Source organism: Hoplias malabaricus, chromosome 5 (genome assembly GCF_029633855.1).
Source record: "Hoplias malabaricus isolate fHopMal1 chromosome 5, fHopMal1.hap1, whole genome shotgun sequence".
Taxonomy (NCBI): Eukaryota; Metazoa; Chordata; class Actinopteri; order Characiformes; family Erythrinidae; genus Hoplias; species Hoplias malabaricus.
This window is the reverse complement of record NC_089804.1, coordinates 13,857,331-13,876,319: the sequence shown is the minus strand read 5'-3', so window position 1 is coordinate 13,876,319 and position 18,989 is coordinate 13,857,331. Positions and strand designations below refer to the sequence as shown.

The following is an 18,989-nucleotide window of genomic DNA, read 5'->3' as shown; positions in this document are numbered from 1 at the left end:
CTGCTCAGCCTCCAGGAATCAGTCAGAGAACATTATCAACCAACCTGACTCTACAGGATCCATCTTCCATGCAGGGAGACCTTAACAGAAGTTCACTGTCCCTGAAAACATAGCCCTGATTATCATTAAACCAGTCAAGGCAAAATAGGAAGGGGGGGAAAAGTAATGATAGTAAAGTATGTTTTCTTGTACAGTACATTTTCTTCTCAGATGCAGTTAATACCTGACTGACTAATATTAATACACATATTAAAGTGGGCTCTTTCAACTTAAAATGTCACAAAATAAAAACAGATATTGTATGAAAGCCACTGTTGTCTATTACGAGGTCTGCTGTTACAGAAGGAGCTCTGGATTTGACCAATTACAGTCAGTCTTGTAAAAGCACAGATATTGTAGATGGTACTGACGATTCGTAAAATCACTCAAATAATTTACTGATTTCAGCATCTTTGAAATTTGGTAAGGTTCAAATATGTGCACAGAGCTGATACTAAAACATTGAGTACGTATGATCATGAGAATGTAGGATCAAAGACTATGATAAAATAGCAAACATTACTGTAAAACCGAAAAGTGGTGTTTGCAGCCAAACAGGGACCACTGTGTGCGGGTGGGGGGCCGATTCCCTCTCCTGAAAGAAGGGAAGTGATGCATGTCAGTGTCACTCTTGCCTAGTGCCTGACTGTGTTTGAGTTTCTTCCCTGACTGTGTGCGTCAGGCTTCCTTGGATTGTGTACTGGGCTCTAGTCTGAGGAAGCATATGCTGCAGGCTTTTGTTTTCTGCTACTTGAGTTTTGCCTGTTGTGATTGTCACATTGCTCTGGTCTCTTTTTCTGTGAAGCTACTGTAAACACTGCATCCGCCATGTCAGCTCTTTTGAGCTTCTCACTGCCACCAATTATTCTACTAGCAATGAGAAAACTTAAAAGAGGAGGTAGTTTACTTTACAGTTTTTCCTTTGCCTCAGATGTTGTCAGACCCAAGATGCATTGGATGAATTAAGAGTTTTTCTTTAGTGTCCTACTAGAGCTATGAGGCTAATGCTAACATGTGTTGAAAGCTAAGTGGACAAATAATCTTTTTATAAACTGCATGAATAATGCACATAGCGTAATTAAATACAGTTGTGGCAGCCATTTTCTACGCATTTTAATCAGCTTCTCTTTACTTTTTTTTTTTTTTTTCACAACACCACAAGAGAATCTATTTTAAATTACCTGCCATCACTACATGGTTTCCGTTACTTGCTATATTAGCACTGTAGCCTCATCAAGTGCAAAACCAAAAAAGCGATGCCAACACTAAATAACACTGACATATTGGGTATGTTTGTGGTGAAGTGAAATTATTATTATTTTTTTAAACTAACTGCCATGTTACCAGGGGCACTGTTAAATACCAAACTATGAGTTGTTGTGACAACACCAAACCTAATTTGGTTGTGACAAAATTAAACTGTGAGCAGTTTTAGCCTGTTGTCCTTGTCGAACATCTTTGTACTTAACAAGAATTTAAGCTGTTTGACTTTTGACTGCTACCTCATTTAGGGCCCTACTGTAACCGCACATGGGACGGCTGGCTGTGTTGGGAGGACACATCCCCAGGGGTAGCCATACAACAATGCCCCACCTACTTCAATGACTTTGATCCTTCTGGTAAGCCCCTGGGAATATTACTAGTTCATTTAAACCAGAGGATATTCCAAAAGGTTCTGAATATAGACTTTAATGTTAGATTTACACCTGCACCAAAAGGATGCCAATACTGACTCACTGACATTACTGAATAATTACTTTTTCAATGAAATGATCTGACCATTCTCTAAATGTATCCAACATACATCACAAATCTAATTTGGAAGATCTTTAGCTGAAAAACTGTAGTGTCTAAACAAAAGCGTGGATGTGAGCCATTTCACTGATTTTGTGAATACAAAATTATCTAATCTGTGTGTGAATCTTTTACAAAAATATTTTTCGAATTTTATTCAGAATCTTGACAAAAATGTACAGAGAAATAGAACCACAGCAAGGTTTTTCACTCTTGTGTTATTTTGGTTTTTTGCTGCTGAATTGTCTTGTTGGATCTGTACTGCTCTCATAGAGAAAGTGACCAAAGTGTGTAACCCCGATGGTCAGTGGTTCCTACACCCAGAGAGCAACCGATGGTGGACCAACTACACCTTGTGCAATGAGTACACCAGAAAAAAACGTGAGGTAAAAACATTATGTTGAGTTCTTCTCACAATTTTCCAATAAATCACCCACATTTAATTTTCACCTTTACTGTCTTCACTGACATCATTGCTGTAATTGGAAGTGAGAGTCTGACTTGTTTTGTCATATTGCTGTGCATTACAAGAATGACTTAATTGCTCCAACAGAACATGCATTTGAACATTACAGATCCTGAAGCTATTGGAAAGGTGTCTTTTCTTGTCCTCTTTCCATAGATTGCGCTCACTACGTATTATCTGGCTGTATTAGGCCATACCCTCTCTCTGGTCTCCCTACTCATCTCCCTCTTTATCTTCTCCTACTTTAAGTGAGTATGGAACACGAGATAAACATAAACATAAATTGCAGAAACAGTTATTAGTTTTTATATATGTTTGTATGATATAATTGATGTCCATTTCTTTCTAAAGATTATTGTCGTTGGAATTACTAATAGAAAAATAAAAAATGACAAGAAATTAGGGAAAATTCTGTTCTAAATATTTTTTCAGTTTTTTCCAATGGGGTCAAAATGTTTGTCACAGTGTAGCCAGTAAAACACAAGCTAATTGCATCTACTGTATATGGGCTTTTATAAAGTGACCAATTAAAAGTCTATTGATTTAAAGTGCCTTGGGAGTATTGTGGAAATATAAAGATGTGTTATGTGTGTTATTTTGTGTGTTGTTTTCCAGATGCTTAAGTTGCCAGAGGATTTCCCTCCATAAGAACATGTTTTTGTCCTTCATTCTAAACTCGGTGATGACAGTGACCTGGTTAAGTATGGTCACCTTCCACAAGCAACAGATCAATAGCAACCCTGTGAGCCCACATATTTTCTGTACTATATTTTTATTACTGAGCTGTGCTCCTGTGCTTGAATCGTCTTGTCACTTCTACCGTGTCGATTTTGTCATTTAAAATTGCATTTCCATCTTTGTCAGGTGCACAGTACATGTTCAGCTCTAGTGATGTCAGTTTAAAGGCCTTACAAACTAAAATGTAATAAACGTACAAACATACAGTACACATCACAGTATTTAATTTTTTAGCAGTTTTCTGCTTAGAAGTAGAGATTGTATTTTATATTGTGTTTTTATATTGTATTTTATATTCCAAGACATAGCAGAGTTTAATGTTTTAGAGGTTAGTGTTTTTAAAACTGAACAGTATGTGATCAGTTGCCCCAGAGAGTAAATTTAAAAACTTGTTTTGTGTATGGATTTAAAAGTGAAAACAGATTTACTTATAATAACAACAATTGAAAGGAGGTGCCATCTGAGTTCTGTCAGTAAATGTTGATGCAGGATCCTGGCGTTCCCTCGATCAGCATGAGGTCGTCACTGAACAACTATGGCCTCATCACTGAACAACTATGGCCTCATCAAGAGTTAATTTGTAGAACTGCTCGCCTTCTTAATGTGTTTGAGACCATAACTTGCGTTGTGCAGAGGTAGGGGCTGGAGTTCTATACAGTGAATAACCCTATTTCACCAATGACTAATGAGATGGTGTGTCCAAACTTTTGACTGGTACTGTACATGTAACAGAAATACTATTTTTAGAGCATTTTGTTTTATCTTTGAGAGGGGTGGATTATGTATATTAGAATGTATATTCTTCAGTTATTCAACTAGAACAAGGTGCAAAATAGAGTGGGGGGGGGGTTGTCACAGGGAGTACAGTACCCACTTGATTAACATTTTAGACCCACTGAAAGCCACAAGATCATATTTGGGGGGTTCCTGTTCTCTGTTGTTATGATGGATTTCCATCACAACCAGCTGTTACCTGGTCATGGTGTTGACGAGGTGCTGCTGGATCTGGTTTATTCTTTTCTGTGGAGGGTGTTTAATCTTAACCATGTGACTGACAGAGGATTAAAATGAGTTAAAAGTGAATTATAGTTTTAAAATGCAGGAAAATCCATGCTCTGAAATTCAAGGTCGGTAAACCAGGTGTGGCGCTTCTAGTGAGACATTTCTGGAGTCATAGCCACTAAACTTGTAGGGAAAAATCCTCTGCATTCTTTACATGGAATCCTTCGGGGACCTTTGAAAACATTTCAGCCTGAATATATTTTAGCTTTAATCCATGTGTGTGGTGGTTTTTGATGGCGGGGTGTGGAATGTGGATAAGAGCCTCCACTATTTCCATCATACATCAAGCCTATAAATTACTGCCGACTCCCTTGCTTCTTTTTCTTTGTGCCCTCTTAAGGATTCAATGAAGAAGATAACATTTTGGTAAATATTAATTGAAATATATAGGATGAACCTAGTTTCCAGTTTTCATCATCTTCATTGGATTCATTTTCCAATCCCTTCATTACTGTAGCTTCTTACTGTTGTGTCTTTTTTAGAGTGAGCTGGAGCTTTACATTTGACCGTTAATTTTGTTTGTTTGCGATCTGTTGATCTATCCATAGTTCATACTGATACTGTATCAGCACCGTGTGTCACAGACCTCAGTGAAAACGACTAAAGGCAGTCCTACAAATATCTTCAGTTGTGTCAGGACCACTATCACTGAAAACTGTCATTAAAAACATGTGTTAGAATGAGTGCTACTGTCACAGCAGCAGGCAAGTGGATGGCTACGGATGGTTTGAAGGGTCAAAATAGACAGGCTTTAATAGTTTTGCATTATGTTTTGCAGTAAGTAATATACTTGCATGTGTATGTTTGTGTGTGTGTGTGTCTTGCAGATTGGCTGTAAAATCTTGGCCTTTCTGGTTCATTACACCTCTTGCTCCACCTACTTCTGGATGCTTTGTGAGGGAATCTACCTTCACACACTCATCATTGTGGCTGTGTTTGTTGGGGAGCAGCAGCTGGGCTGGTATTACCTGCTCGGCTGGGGTGAGCAATCACATCTGTATGATTCATTTGATTTGAATGCGATTCCAGTTTGATTACTGCTCGTCAGTCCTGGGGAGATAAGGAGTTAAACCTAATTTAAATCAGTCCCATTCAGTTTCATCTGCAGGAAATGTCACTCATATTTAGTTTGCTGATGCACAGTCAAGATACTATAATATCAACAAGCACACTAGGCATGAGTCTGATTAAACAATACTGTTGTAGCTGTTTATTTTACTGACAAAGCTTCCATTTGATGTCATTTGCATTCATCGTTCTCTTTCTATTTGCTCCACTCACCTGTTCCCATTGCATTATACTGCAGCTCTAAATAGATTCACCTCATTCATACTACTTTTTCTTTTTCAGGATTCCCAGTTATTCCAGCTGTGATTCATGCTGTGGCTCGAGCACTCTACTATGATGACATGTAAACAAACAATTAATTTGTTTATTCTGTTTTTTTCTTGGTAACTGCTTTATAATGTTCAGGGACATAGTTGGTCTGGAGCCTACCTGGAATCACTGGGTGCAAGGCAGGAATTAACCCCGGACAGGACGCAACATTCTGACCCAACCACTTAAACATATAGCCACTTTTGAGTAGACAGTCTACTTACCAGCGTTATTTTGGACAGTCGAATGAGGCCCATATACTCAGAGGACACCCACGCAGACACTGGGATAACACATCAAATTCCTTACAGACCCAGAACCCCAAAACCCTGAAGCCACGTCACAACGATACTACTGCACCACAGTGCCACAATTAAATAAACAATGTTTTTTTGCAAAAGACAAAAAAGCTAATTTTTGTTAGCATTTTTAAACTTACAGTGAATAACTAATTCAATGTCTAAGTGAGAAAATATGCAATATTAAGATAAAAAAATGAACACATAAACGTGTAAGTACAGGGGGTCCTCGACTTACGATGTTGCTCCGTTCCTATGTCGCGTCGTAAACCGATTTCAACCGAAGTCAGAACATACGTACATACTGTGCATAAATAACATTCTGTAAGCACTTATCCTATCCTAACACCTATCCTCCTCGGTCCCGAGCCGGGTAACCGTGTGTTCTTCCGCCGCGCACACCACACACGAAGTTCGCGTTTTACGACGCAAAACCACTTAAGTGAAAACAAGGCTTTATACAGTAAATGGGAGATGTGTCGTAACCACGAAACATCGTAACTCGGCACTGATGTAACCCGAGGACCTCCTGTATTTGTTTATGGAGTGCAGATAGTGTTTAAGTGTAAGCTGGTAATGCAGGATTTTTTTTGTAATAAAGAGTCTCAAACAAAAATATGCGCTACAGAAGGTTGAGAACCACTTCAAATACACTGAAGACTATTCTTGCTTTGTGAGGCTGGAATAGTGGAGCTAGAGACTACAGCTAGAGATTATGACCTGTGTCATGCACACGGTTTGTTTATGTGTTTTCTCAGGTGCTGGTTAACCAACACAAATCTGCTTTACATCATCCACTGCCCCATTCTTGTTGCCCTGGTGGTGAGTGACCAATGACCCGTAAAATAACAGTGTTCTTAGAAATTGCTGCCAATGAGCTCTGTGGTAGACACTACCTTTCCAAAGCCAATATCATGTGTTGTTGATATTGTGGGGGGAAAAAACCCTGGGCAAAAAATGGGCCATGCCACAAAATGTAGTTTTGAGTAGTTGCAAAAGAAAAAAATTGCAAATTGCAAAGTTTGTGATGTTCTCAACAGCAAATGTACTAGTATGTACAATGTCTGTGAAGCCTGAAATGGGGAGGCGAACCTAGATATTTTCTTTGAGCAGAAGTATCCCGGCTTATCCCCACCACACTCCTCACAGACGAGTCACCCGGAGCAGAAATCGAACCCACAACCTCCAGGTCCCTGGAGCTGTGTGACTGCGACTACTTTAAAACTCTTGTGTATAAACATTTAGACAGATTTTACGGAAAGTGTCGTTGTTTCACTCGGTTTTACACAATTTCTGTTTGAAAAGTGTCTAACAGATGATATTTAAGCTGTAGCTGTAAAGATTTTCCAGTTTGTTTAAAGGTTATTGTTCTCTGCTGTTCAAATCTTGTCTCTGAACAGGCAAAACAATGTGACCGATGAACATCTGAAGTAACTTTTTGGTGGTTTACGCAGAGTAAGCTGGAGCATTGTTTTGATGAAAAAAACAAATCTATCCTAATGAAGACCATCCATGTGGTTTCCAACAGCAATTTTTTGGAAAATTTCTCACTTTTTACCTTGGGCCTGACAATGCTGTAGATGTTGACATGTACATGTCTGTCATTCCTGTGCTCTCCTTAGTACCCACATGAAGTAGGATCAGTTATTTTTCCTTCCCCACAACCCTCCAATGATTTGTTCTTAGAACCATCACAAACTTAATATTTTGCTCTTTTGGGTTTGGACCGTTCTTTACCCAGGTTTAAAAGTTTCAAATGTCTTACGATGTTATTCTTACTCAGTTGTCTCTGTCTGTGCTGTTCCCTGCAGGTAAACCTTATCTTTCTGCTGAATATAGTTCGTGTATTAATCACTAAACTGAGCGTGACCCACAAGGCAGAGTCTCATGTCTATATGAAGGCTGTACGTGCCACGCTCATCCTGGTGCCGCTGATGGGAGCTCATTTTATTCTGGTACCAATGCAGCCTGAGGGCAGGGTCCACAATGCGGTTTATGAGTTCTTCATGAACTTATGTGTTCATTTTCAGGTAAACAACCAACATAACTCTGACCTGCACATCTGGCCTTCTGAGCAGACCTGTTTTTATGCATCTAATTAAACATTAAATACATCCTGTAGTTGTAACAAGTGGAAAAGACTTTTACACAAACAAGAAGAACCCAAAAAAAACAGTCAGGGCTCAGTTATTCAATATCTTTATGAAAGAAAATTCTACGTAGAACATTACAGTTTAAGCTTCTTCTCCTCTCCTCTTTATTATTATTTGACACCAATGGGTCATTCATATTTCTGTAGACTTTATCTTTAATGGATGGTTACTTTCAATTGTTTTTTTGTGAATTTGTTCCATAATAATCAAACCTCATGTTGACTTCTGATCCACCGTCAAGTGGATCTGTAAGCGCTTATCCAGTTCAGGGTCGCGGTGGGTCCAGAGCCTACCTGGAATCATTGGGTGCAAGGCAGGAATACACCCTGGAGGGGGCGCCAGTCCTTCACAGGGTAACACAGACACTCACACATTCACTCACACACTCACACCTACAGACACTTTTGAGTCGCCAATCCACCTACCAACGTGTGTTTTTGGACTGTGGGAGGAAACCGGAGCACCCGGAGGAAACCCACGCAGACACAGAGAGAACACACCACACTCCTCACAGACAGTCACCCAGAGGAAACCCACGCAGACACAGAGAGAACACACCACACTCCTCACAGACAGTCACCCGGAGGAAAGCCACACAGACACAGGGAGAACACACCACACTCCTCACAGACAGTCACCCGGAGCGGGAATCGAACCCACTACCTGCTGTGCCACCGTGCCGCCCAAGTGGGATTTAGTGATTCATATTTTTAAAAATGTGTCATTGATGTCTGTTTCATATGTGATTGGTCTTGTCTTCAGTTTGACAATGTAAAGATAAATAACAAAATTGAGGGCAATTCCTAAATATTTTCATATTTTCCTCCCTGTGTAGGGGCTCCTGGTGGCCATCATATTCTGCTTTGCCAATGGAGAGGTATGTGCAAACGTCTACAAATACTATGTGGCCTGCTCATCCAACACGTCCAACATAGTTTGTTTTCCTTACTGCAGTGACAGCTCTGACCGCTCTTGGAAGAGTAGAGCACCAGACATTGGAATATTGCAAATAGGATTTATATCATATTGTGCCTTAATATTTGTACAACATCTTTCCAGAAGTACATTTACTGTTTATTATCAAACAATTCAAGCTCATAACTTCTCCCTCTTATATCATTTACTCACTTATCCATTATCGTAATCTCTCTCTGTCTTTCATTTACTTTCATAAGAATGCACACGCAAACACGCTCTGTTTTAGATGGCAATGTCCCAGGGTTTGTTTGCATTGGCTGGGAGCTTTTGCTTGTCTTTTTGTTTCCCCAAGCGAACAATCACGCGGCACTGTCATCAACGGCTTGTACAATTTATAGTGCTTACAAAAGAAAAAAAAAAAGCAATGCACAAAAGAGAATTTCAAAGAGTATACACACCCACATTCTCTCACACAACCACACCAAGCAAAGGACGTTTGAAAGAACAACACACAAGAGGCATATCCTTTAACGTGCAAATAGCATATCCAAAAGAAGTGGATAAGAGAAATAAAATAAATAGGCTATCACTGCTTACTTTTGTTGAGATCAGAGCTATGTTTGAGACCTCTGTGGCTTGGAGACTAGAGAACTTTAGTGGGTTAACCTTTCATCAGTTTCTAACAGTCTACCTGTTTTTTAATTCTAGGTACATGACTTCTTTCTGGTCTTAAATCATGATTATTACTCTGCTATACATAATTATTTCAGTATAATTCATACAGAATGACTGTAAGTATTTACATTTACATTAGATTTTCCCCCACAAGCTTAAGTTTGCATTTCTTTTAGTTTGTTTGTTTATGTGTCGTTTTTAATGTTCATAATGTACATGTTCATAATGTTTTGGTCTTATTAGACAGTTAGTGAGTTAGTAGGTGGTCCAGATCCTGAAATGAATGTGCTAATACACTGAATTTATTATATATTTTTTTTTTCACAATATTGCCCCTTTAAATTCAAGAGTTTTATCTCATGGAGAATGGGAGAAAATGTTTCTGACACAGTAAACGAGGGGTTGTTTAAAATGCCTGAGGCCTGAGAGAATGAGATTACAGCTCATTGTGCGTGACTTATGACCAGTGCATGAAAGTTGGCAGCCCTATTATTGTTATTTTTCCCTGGCCTGCTGGTGCAGGGAGATGTAAACAAAACCATTTTTAGAAATTCATTACACATCAGTTGAAGATTTGAAGGAAACTAGGAGGAATCTTAGAAGTAGTGAACCTGGTGATGGATAAAAAAAGGAAGTGCAAATTTCACAGCAGAATATTTGGGGGTTCTTTGCTGTGGGTGTTACTCCCAATGACTCTCAACCCTCTTGTGTTGTTCCAGGTGCAATCAACTATAAGGCGCAAGTCTGCTCAGTACAGGGCTCAGTGGGGGAGACGTCTTGTTACCACAGACTCTCACGGCAACTACCACACCAACTCCTCTATCACAGAGTCAAGCCGGGTCATTGTCACCCTGGAGACTGCTCCTCCGTACTCAGAGAATGATAAAACACACACCGCTATATTGTCTCTCAACGGCCAGAGCAACGGAAAAGGCTGCCACAGCAAAGGCCAAGGGAAACCTCGGGAGTCTTCTGAAATTTGACATTGAGGCTGCTGTACACTGTGGTAGACACCAAAGATCGGTTTGGGTTGCTCTTAGAAATATTTCACCAAAAATGCTAAAGAAGAATAAAAGGTGATGGGAATTAGCATGATATGAATGCTAACTGAACATGGAAAACAGACATTTTTTTATTAGGATCTTTTGTTTTTTGAGAGGAGGACATTTTAAAGTTAGTCTGGAGAAATCTAATTTACACACTTTAGTCAGCAAAGTCATGTTCTTTCTCTGAACTTAAGTTCTATGTTTTACACAAAGGCTCCAAAGCTAACAGAGACAGTTACTCCAACCAGTTAGCATTAGGTTGTTTTTACTGATGGTTACTATTACTTCTTATGGTTGTGTAAAATATTCCAGAGCTAGAGTGACACCTTTAGGGTTGGCTGTCATCCCTTTGCTTTGTCATCTCTGTTCGGTTTTGCTCACTGAAAGAAATTGGAAAACATAATGGCTAGTATAGTTTTGCTAGTGAATATCACATGATTAATCTTTGCTGTATTTGCTCCTTGAGCACCATAGGACAGTTAAAAGCTACACTGTTCACTCTGAGAGCAGTGCAGAGCGATTAAACCACACTCCATCACAGGGCTATTAAAATTGGCCATGTTTGCTCCTGAAGTACTAGCACAGAGTTTACCCACTACTGGCTAAGAGTGTGATTACTCTTGGCAAAAAATGTCTGCTTAAGAAAACATCCAGCAGCTCTTTTTGCAACTCAGTCGTTTTCAGCTAAGACATGTGTCTACGTCTAGGAACATGTTGTTAGGGTGACCAGACGTCCTCTTTTACCCGGACATGTCTTCATTTTTAGACTTAAAAAAATGTCCGGCCGGAATTTCACAAACGTCCGGGGTTTTGTTTTTCTAGAGCTTACATAGAACTTCGAGAAGCGCTTCGTTCACAAACTAGTCCCGCCCTCCCCTACTCCGATTGGTTCGCTTGAGTGAGAAGGGGGCGTGGTGAAGTAGCCTAAAATCTTCTGATTGGACGGTCTGACTGTAGAGCTACCGTTATTGGTCGATAACATTCTCTGTAAAAATTTAATTGGTCAGTCTGCACGTCAGTAGTCGTCCACCCCCCCACCCCCGGAGACGTGTCCTCTTTCACTATCTCAGATCTGGGCACCCTACATTTTGTTATGTTGTTAGCGGTCACATAATAAGGAATAAAAAACGCAAGGCACATAATTAAGTCAGTTTAAGTTTACTTAGACCTGAACAGTGATGACAGGGGCTTACAGGTAGCATTCCATCTTTGCTACATTAGTCTCAAAGCTCCACTGCAAAACACAAGAAGAAAATGACTGACGTCATACAGGTCTTGGCTGATTGTTTACATTCGGGGTTTGAGGGATAGTGTACATTTAATTTTTTGCTAAAAAGATTTGTTATATATATATATATATATATATATATATATATGTGCAAATCACCGGTCTTAGGCCCACACAAACTGTATCTGTACACAAGCCTTTTTAAACATTTATTATTGCTGCCACATTTAGTGGAGTCCTCTGAGAGATTAACCCAAGAACAATCGTAGAGGTGTCTGAGAATAAAAAAGTAAAGCCCTGTTCTCTCTCTCTGGAAACGCAACTGTTTTTGTATATGAATATTACGTTTATTGTATTTATAGCAGGATTATAGTTGTGCTGCTTTGCTGTTTAACAGCTCTATTTGCCCTCATGGAGCACCAGTGGTTCACCACTTCCAAAGTCATGATACTCAGATCTCATAAAATGAATTCATGAAGACTAAATTGTTCTGTCTGAAAGCCATGAACGGTCAGAAGAAAACAATGAACGGAAGTGAAAATAATGGATTGTTTTTACAAGCACCACAAACATTTCAACTTTTTATTTATTTCATATGTTTATAAACATGTTTTGTTGTAAATAGTTCAAATATGCAATTGTGTTTTTCACTTACTGCCTTCCCTCATTGTTTAGGAAGGTTGATTTTTTTTTCCATGCTTGACATGTGATAATAATGATCTACAAAAATGTATTTGCGTGCATGTGGCTATTGGTGGAATTACACACAACCTAAAAAAAACAAAAAAACATTCCTCTTGAACTGCCATTCAAATTGTGAATATAATAATAATTTCAGTATGTGTACAGTACTGCTATTATTAGGAGCACAATAAATGTTATTGCACTGGACATTCACAGCTCTCTACTGGTCACTGGTCACAATATGATGTGCCACTTGATTTTCAAGCGTGATCTGCTCATCGTAACATGGCTGGAGTGAAAATCTATTGAAGCAGGAATCTCTGATACTACAGGAGCAGTCTGTTTTCCTAGTGAACCTTAACGTTATTCATTCATTCATTCATTGTCTGTAAGCGCTTATCCAGTTCAGGGTTGCGGTGGGTCCAGATCCTACCTGGAATCATTGGGCGCAAGGTGGGAATACACCCTGGAGGGGGCGCCAGTCCTTCACAGGGCAAAACACACTCACACATTCACACCTACGGACACTTTTGAGTCGCCAATCCACCTACCAACGTGTGTTTTTTGGACTGTGGGAGGAAACCCACACAGACACATGGAGAACACACCACAGACAGTCACACGGAGCGGGAATCAAACCCACAATCTCCAGGCCCCTGGAGCTGTGTGACTGCGACACTACCTGCGGCGCCACCGTGCCGCCCCTACCTTAATGTAAGGATAACATTATTTTTATGGTAAAAATGATTTAGTTCTTCTGTAAAAATTACTGTTCCTAAATGGGGAGGCACAGAGGCACAGCAGGTAGTGTCACAGTCACACAGCTTCAGGGACCTGGAGGTTGTGGGTTTGATTCCTGCTCCGGGTGACTGTCTGTGAAGAGTCTGTTGTGTGTTCTCCCTGTGTCTGCGTGGGTTTCCTCCCACAGTCCAAAACCACACGTTGGTAGGTGGATTGGCGACTCAAAAGTTTGTGGGTTCAGGTCCCGCTCCGGGTGCCTGTCTGGGAGGAGTTTGGTGTGTTCTCCCTGTGTCCACATGGGTTTCCTCTAGGTGCTCCAGTTTCCTCCCACAGTCCATCCACCTGTTGGCAAATTGACTCAAAAGGTGTCCATAGGTGTGAATGAATGTATGAGTGTGTGTCGTCCTGTAAAGGACTGGCACCACCTCCAGGATGTGTTCATGCCTTGCGGGCAGTGTTTCCGGGTAGGCTCCAGATCAACAGCGAACGAACTGGATAAGTGCTTACAGACAATGAATGAATGAATGCTCCTAAATGACAATTTACCTGATGATTGAAAGACTTTATACTAGATATCAGAAAGCATCAATAAAAATAATTATTCTAGGTATACAAATAAGTTTAAATTGTTTTTGGTGTAATGTTGTAATTTCAAATTCAATTAGTCTTCTGCTCTTTTTTTCATTTTGTGGTAACTGTTGTATTATTGAAAATGATTGTCTGATTGTTTATTGGATACAATAGTAAGAACAAAACAAACTTTTGGATGGAACTCATAACATATGCAGTGATGAAAAGTTATTCTCTCTGGCCATTGTCAAACTACTTCATTTAAAATCTATCTGGACACCTAATGCATCGAAGTAGATATATATTTGTTGTGTTTATACAGCAGATGTTAGTTAAGCTTGTGAAATGTTCGACAACTCTTTGAAATATGATACAGCTTGATCCCCTCAAGCCAAGAAATTCTCTAAGAGATACTCAGAGGGCATTCATGCAAAATCAACACCATGTAGTATCTCTGCAGTGAGTTGGAGTTGGAGAACTTACCTAGCATCAGCACATGACCTCACGAGATTTTATAAATGGCAGCAATCAGTTCTGTAAGAAATGTTGTAAAGACTTTTAGAATGTATGCTGTTTCTGGAGCACATGGATTAACCACTTGATTCAGAAGAACAGCTGGATAAAGTGTCTGCAAACATTTGGACATATGGCGTGTTTCTCCTTAGGAAGCATACTACTGCTTTTGATTGTAATCTCAGGATCTGAGAACGGGGACGACTGCTGGATCTAATGCTTTTGAAAATGACGAGGTCCCACCGAGATTTGAACTCGGATCGCTGGATTCAAAGTCCAGAGTGCTAACCATTACACCATGGGACCGGCGTTTTAAACGGAGCAAATCAGCGGAAACAAACATCAGCGGCTCTCCGGAGTGAGCGACCGAGTACAGACAGTCCCCTCACCGAGAGAAGGTTGTTCCCTGTGGACACCGTTTGACTCGGGATCGACTCGCTCACTGTGAAGCTGAAGGTTAATATTACTATATTATATCGCAGGTTTATATTTCCCATCTGCTGCGCCCTCTAATTCTAACATTGACCTGACGCCAACGTCTCATTAAATCTTCCGTTCCGCATTAGTGTTCAGCAAATACAGCGGTTCCACCTTAAATGGTGCCGAAGTTCGATTAGTGCCCGAGGCCCGAGTAACGTACAGGAATGTAACTGCTGCACTATTTAAGGTGGAACGGAAAATTCCATTAGGAAACCAATCAGGGCCGACAGGTAATTACTGCACCTTAGGCCGACACCTTAGGTGAAAGTGGAATCTAGTCGTAATTATACAATTTTTAACGCTATATAATGGTATAATCCCTGTTTGTCTACAGTTAACTGCAATGTATACAATGTCTGATAGTTAAAAATCTTCATATAAGAGTGTAACAACGTATAAACTTCGTAATCATGAAAACAAATCCACCTAGTGGCGATGAGTTGTAGCACACTGAATTTATAATACAGTGATTCCTCGTTTTTCGCGGGGGATGCGTTCCAAGACCACCCGCGAAAAACGAATTTCCGGAAGGAAGAGGAAAGATATGCCAGTAAACATTTACCCATTGATTCAACGTTGAAATAACGTAATGACTGCCGTCTAATCAACGTTCTCTTAAGGTTGAAAATGAAAGTTGAAAAGACGTCCAAACACAGACATTGAAAAGACGACTATTAGACGTATTTTGGACGTCCATTGATGTTATTAATTGGTCCCGAAATAAATTACTTGTATAAAACGCGTTTTGGACGTCCACTGACGTTATCGATTGGTCACCACTTAACTAACTTATTAAGATGGATTTTGGACGTCCATTGACGTTTAAAATATGTCCTTGACGGACAGACTACTTTTAGACCTATTTTGAACGTCCAGGGACGTTCCTTGTTTACTGGGATGTTTTTACTGTATTTAACGAGTATTTGGACTTTTAAAACCCTCCCTGTTACTGTTAACAACCCGCCCTTTGCGTTAAACAGTCATTCTATAATGTTTTTCAGCTGGAACCACGTGTGATATCCCACCAGTTTCTTTAATAGAGTCATTCCTGAGCTGTGATTTAGCGTCAGTAAATTTCACTCAGATGTGGACATGAACAATACACGTACTGTACGTAAAAAATACTTGTAAATGATATATTTTGTCACCTACTGGCCCAGTCTAACACATGTAAGTAGCGAATCTTCGAAAGATGAACCGCGAAGTAGCGAGGGATTACTGTATTCGATTAACGCACAATTCATAAATAAAGGAATTTGTCGTTCTTAAATAGATTCTTTTTAAATAAATATTTAACAATCTCCAATAGTTCCGTGAAATGAAAAACTGAATCCGTTCATGATAAAATATAAATGTTTTATATATGAATATTTATTTCGTCACTTATCTATGAATTTGATTTGAAATTATTTTAAATCCATTGACAGAAATGAACACAACTAGCAGCCTGTAATAACGGAATCACTGCTTTAAAGACTCTAAACTTTAAATAGTCACAAAGTCTGATCTGCTGCAGGACTCGTTCATCTTTAAAGGGTTTTGTGACTATCTGCCTAAATAACTTGAGTATGCTGCATGAACAGTGATGACAGTTTCCATGCGCGCGTTATGAAACAGATAAGAATAAACCACAGCCTCAATAATTAAAGTGGCTAAAGAATTCATATGAAACAATAATGTGCATCAGATATTTATAGTTCATTGCAATAAAGCTGTGCTGTGACACCTGTCACTATCTGTCACAAACTCTCTGCTTAAAAGTTTACAGAGAACCCTATTTTGGGACAGTCTTTAAATAATGACTTGTCGTCTCAAAATAAAAACAAAGACTTGATTATGGCGCACATCTGCCACCAGAGGGTGTTATTAGTACTCAAGTAGGTCCTGTGTGAGTCACAGGAAAGAGAAAATGGCATGGACTGACCAGTAATATCACACCAAACTATCAGAAGTTGCAGGCTGTGTTTGATCGTGCTTTAATTGCTCAAACCTCCCCTTGGATCACAGTCTGTGAGAAGTTTAGTGTGTTCTGTGGCGATGTAGGTTTCCTCTGGGTGCTTTAGTTTGCTTCCACAACCCAAAAGACAGGTCGGTAGGTGGATGGACTGTCTAAATGTGTCTAAAGTTGTGCATGTGTGTGAGTAACAGGGTGAGTGTGTGATGTCCTGTGATGGACTGGCACTCTGTCCTCTGTGTGTCCCGGCCTTGTGCCCAGTGATTCCAAAAAAGTGCTGAACCCATGACCAAAAGGGTGACAGACAATGAATTAAATTTAAATCTGTAAATGGCCTCGCCGCTCAGTATTTGAGTGAACATAGGAACTATTATAGACCAGACAGTTCTGGCTGCTCATTTGTGTATAGTCTATTCAAAGATAATGCAAGGAGGTACCGCTTGGCGATAATGATATTCTTGGCGATGTGAACAAAACACAGACAAATACTTTCATTAACTTCAAGAAAACAGTATTGAAACAAAATTAATGAATAGAAATTGTACTAAAATAAGTTCTAATTTAGAACAAATGTTGCTCTTTTTTTTAAATAACCATAACTTATAAAATAAACAATGTAGCATCTACACCACAACTAAAGTAAAGAAAAATGAGTATGTGCATATAAACATTAATTCTCTGTACCTGCTTATCCAATTTAGGGTCATGGTGGGTCCAGAGCCTACCCAGAATCACTGGCCAAGGTAGGAACACACCCTCGAGGGGGCGCAAGTCTTTTGCAGGGCGACACACACTTGCACATTCACTCACACACTTGCAAATAAACAGCAAATGCAAAATAAATAAATAAAAATACCTTTAAATCTTCACAGTAAACGATAAATAAATATAGAATAGATGCTATGTTGTGTCAGTGTGGTCTGTCTGCTTGGATTAGAGCTCACAGTCTGTTGAACTATCCTGGCTGTGTTTTAGATTTTCATTGTACTCAAGAGACTTTTGGGTTTTCATTGGCTGAAAGCCATAATCATCAACATGAAAATACATAACTGCTTGAAATAGATGACTCTGTTTGTGATGAATCTATTTAATATGTGAGTTTTACTTTTTGAATTAAAATTAATGAAATAAACTAACTTTTTGATGATATTCTAATTTACTGTGATGCACCTGTACTTGTGTTTCCCCATTTGGTTGTTAAAGGCTTCTTTCATATTTTAAAATTCCAGTTGTTTGTTGTGCATCTGATATTTTGTAATTAAACCACCTCCACACCAGGGCTCTTCCATATCGTATCGTTCGCAATTATATTATCATCATTTTTTAAATTATTGAAAAAATCAATATTGTGATATTAGTGATATTCAGACTTGTTTACATAACGACGTCATGCAGTTACTCATAATACAGCATATGTTCTTTACATGAGTCATTTAGCCACAGTGAAGTACAGTGGAAAGTGGCACCAAACTCACAGACAGTCACCCGGAGGAAACCCACGCGGACACGAGGAGAACACACCACACTCCTCACAGACAGTCACCCGGAGGAAACCCACGCGGACACGAGGAGAACACACCACACTCCTCACAGACAGTCACCTGGAGGAAATCCCCGCAGACACAAGGAGAACACACCAAACTCCTCACAGACAATCACCCGCAGGAAACCCACGCAGACACAGGGAGAACACACCACACTCCTCACAGACAGTCACCTGGAGGAAACCCACGCAGACACAGGGAGAACACGCCACACTCCTCACAGACAGTCACCCGGAGGAAACCCACGCGGACACAGGGAGAACACACCACACTCCTCACAGACAGTCACCCGGAGGAAACCCACGCAGACACAGAGAGAACACACCGCACCCCTCACAGACAGTCACCCGGAGGAAACCCACGCGGACACAGGGAGAACACACCACACTCCTCACAGACAGTCACCCGGAGGAAACCCACGCGGACACAGGGAGAACACACCACACTCCTCACAGACAGTCACCCGGAGGAAACCCACGCGGACACAGGGAGAACACACCACACTCCTCACAGACAGTCACCCGGAGGAAACCCACACGGACACAGGGAGAACACACCACACTCCTCACAGACAGTCACCCGGAAAAAACCCACACAGACACAGGGAGAACACACCACACTCCTCACAGACAGTCACCCGGAGCGGGACCTGAACCCACAACCTCCAGGTCCCTGGAGCTGTGTGATTGCGACACCACCTGCTGCGCT

The 18,989-nt window shown here is 40.2% G+C and overlaps 1 protein-coding gene and 1 non-coding gene across 4 annotated transcripts in view; one reads left to right on the top strand and one right to left on the bottom strand.

Moving 5' to 3' along the window:
- calcrl2 (calcitonin receptor-like 2) overlaps positions 1 to 12,680 on the top strand; it is a 29,354-nt gene extending 16,674 nt beyond the window's left edge. For all 3 annotated transcript variants that reach the window (XM_066672218.1, XM_066672219.1, XM_066672220.1), the window contains 10 exons: positions 1,551 to 1,658; positions 2,107 to 2,219; positions 2,456 to 2,547; positions 2,915 to 3,041; positions 4,927 to 5,080; positions 5,450 to 5,510; positions 6,534 to 6,597; positions 7,587 to 7,805; positions 8,764 to 8,805; positions 10,241 to 12,680. In XM_066672218.1, the coding sequence (XP_066528315.1) occupies positions 1,551 to 1,658; positions 2,107 to 2,219; positions 2,456 to 2,547; positions 2,915 to 3,041; positions 4,927 to 5,080; positions 5,450 to 5,510; positions 6,534 to 6,597; positions 7,587 to 7,805; positions 8,764 to 8,805; positions 10,241 to 10,504 (1,244 nt within the window). In that variant the 3' untranslated portion in view covers positions 10,505 to 12,680. The remainder of the gene's footprint in view (positions 1 to 1,550; positions 1,659 to 2,106; positions 2,220 to 2,455; positions 2,548 to 2,914; positions 3,042 to 4,926; positions 5,081 to 5,449; positions 5,511 to 6,533; positions 6,598 to 7,586; positions 7,806 to 8,763; positions 8,806 to 10,240) is intronic.
- Positions 12,681 to 14,537: 1,857 nt separating this feature from the next.
- trnaq-uug (transfer RNA glutamine (anticodon UUG)) lies at positions 14,538 to 14,609 on the bottom strand. The gene has a single exon. It is a non-coding gene; the product is annotated as a tRNA-Gln (tRNA).
- Between the last annotated feature and the right edge of the window lie 4,380 nt (positions 14,610 to 18,989).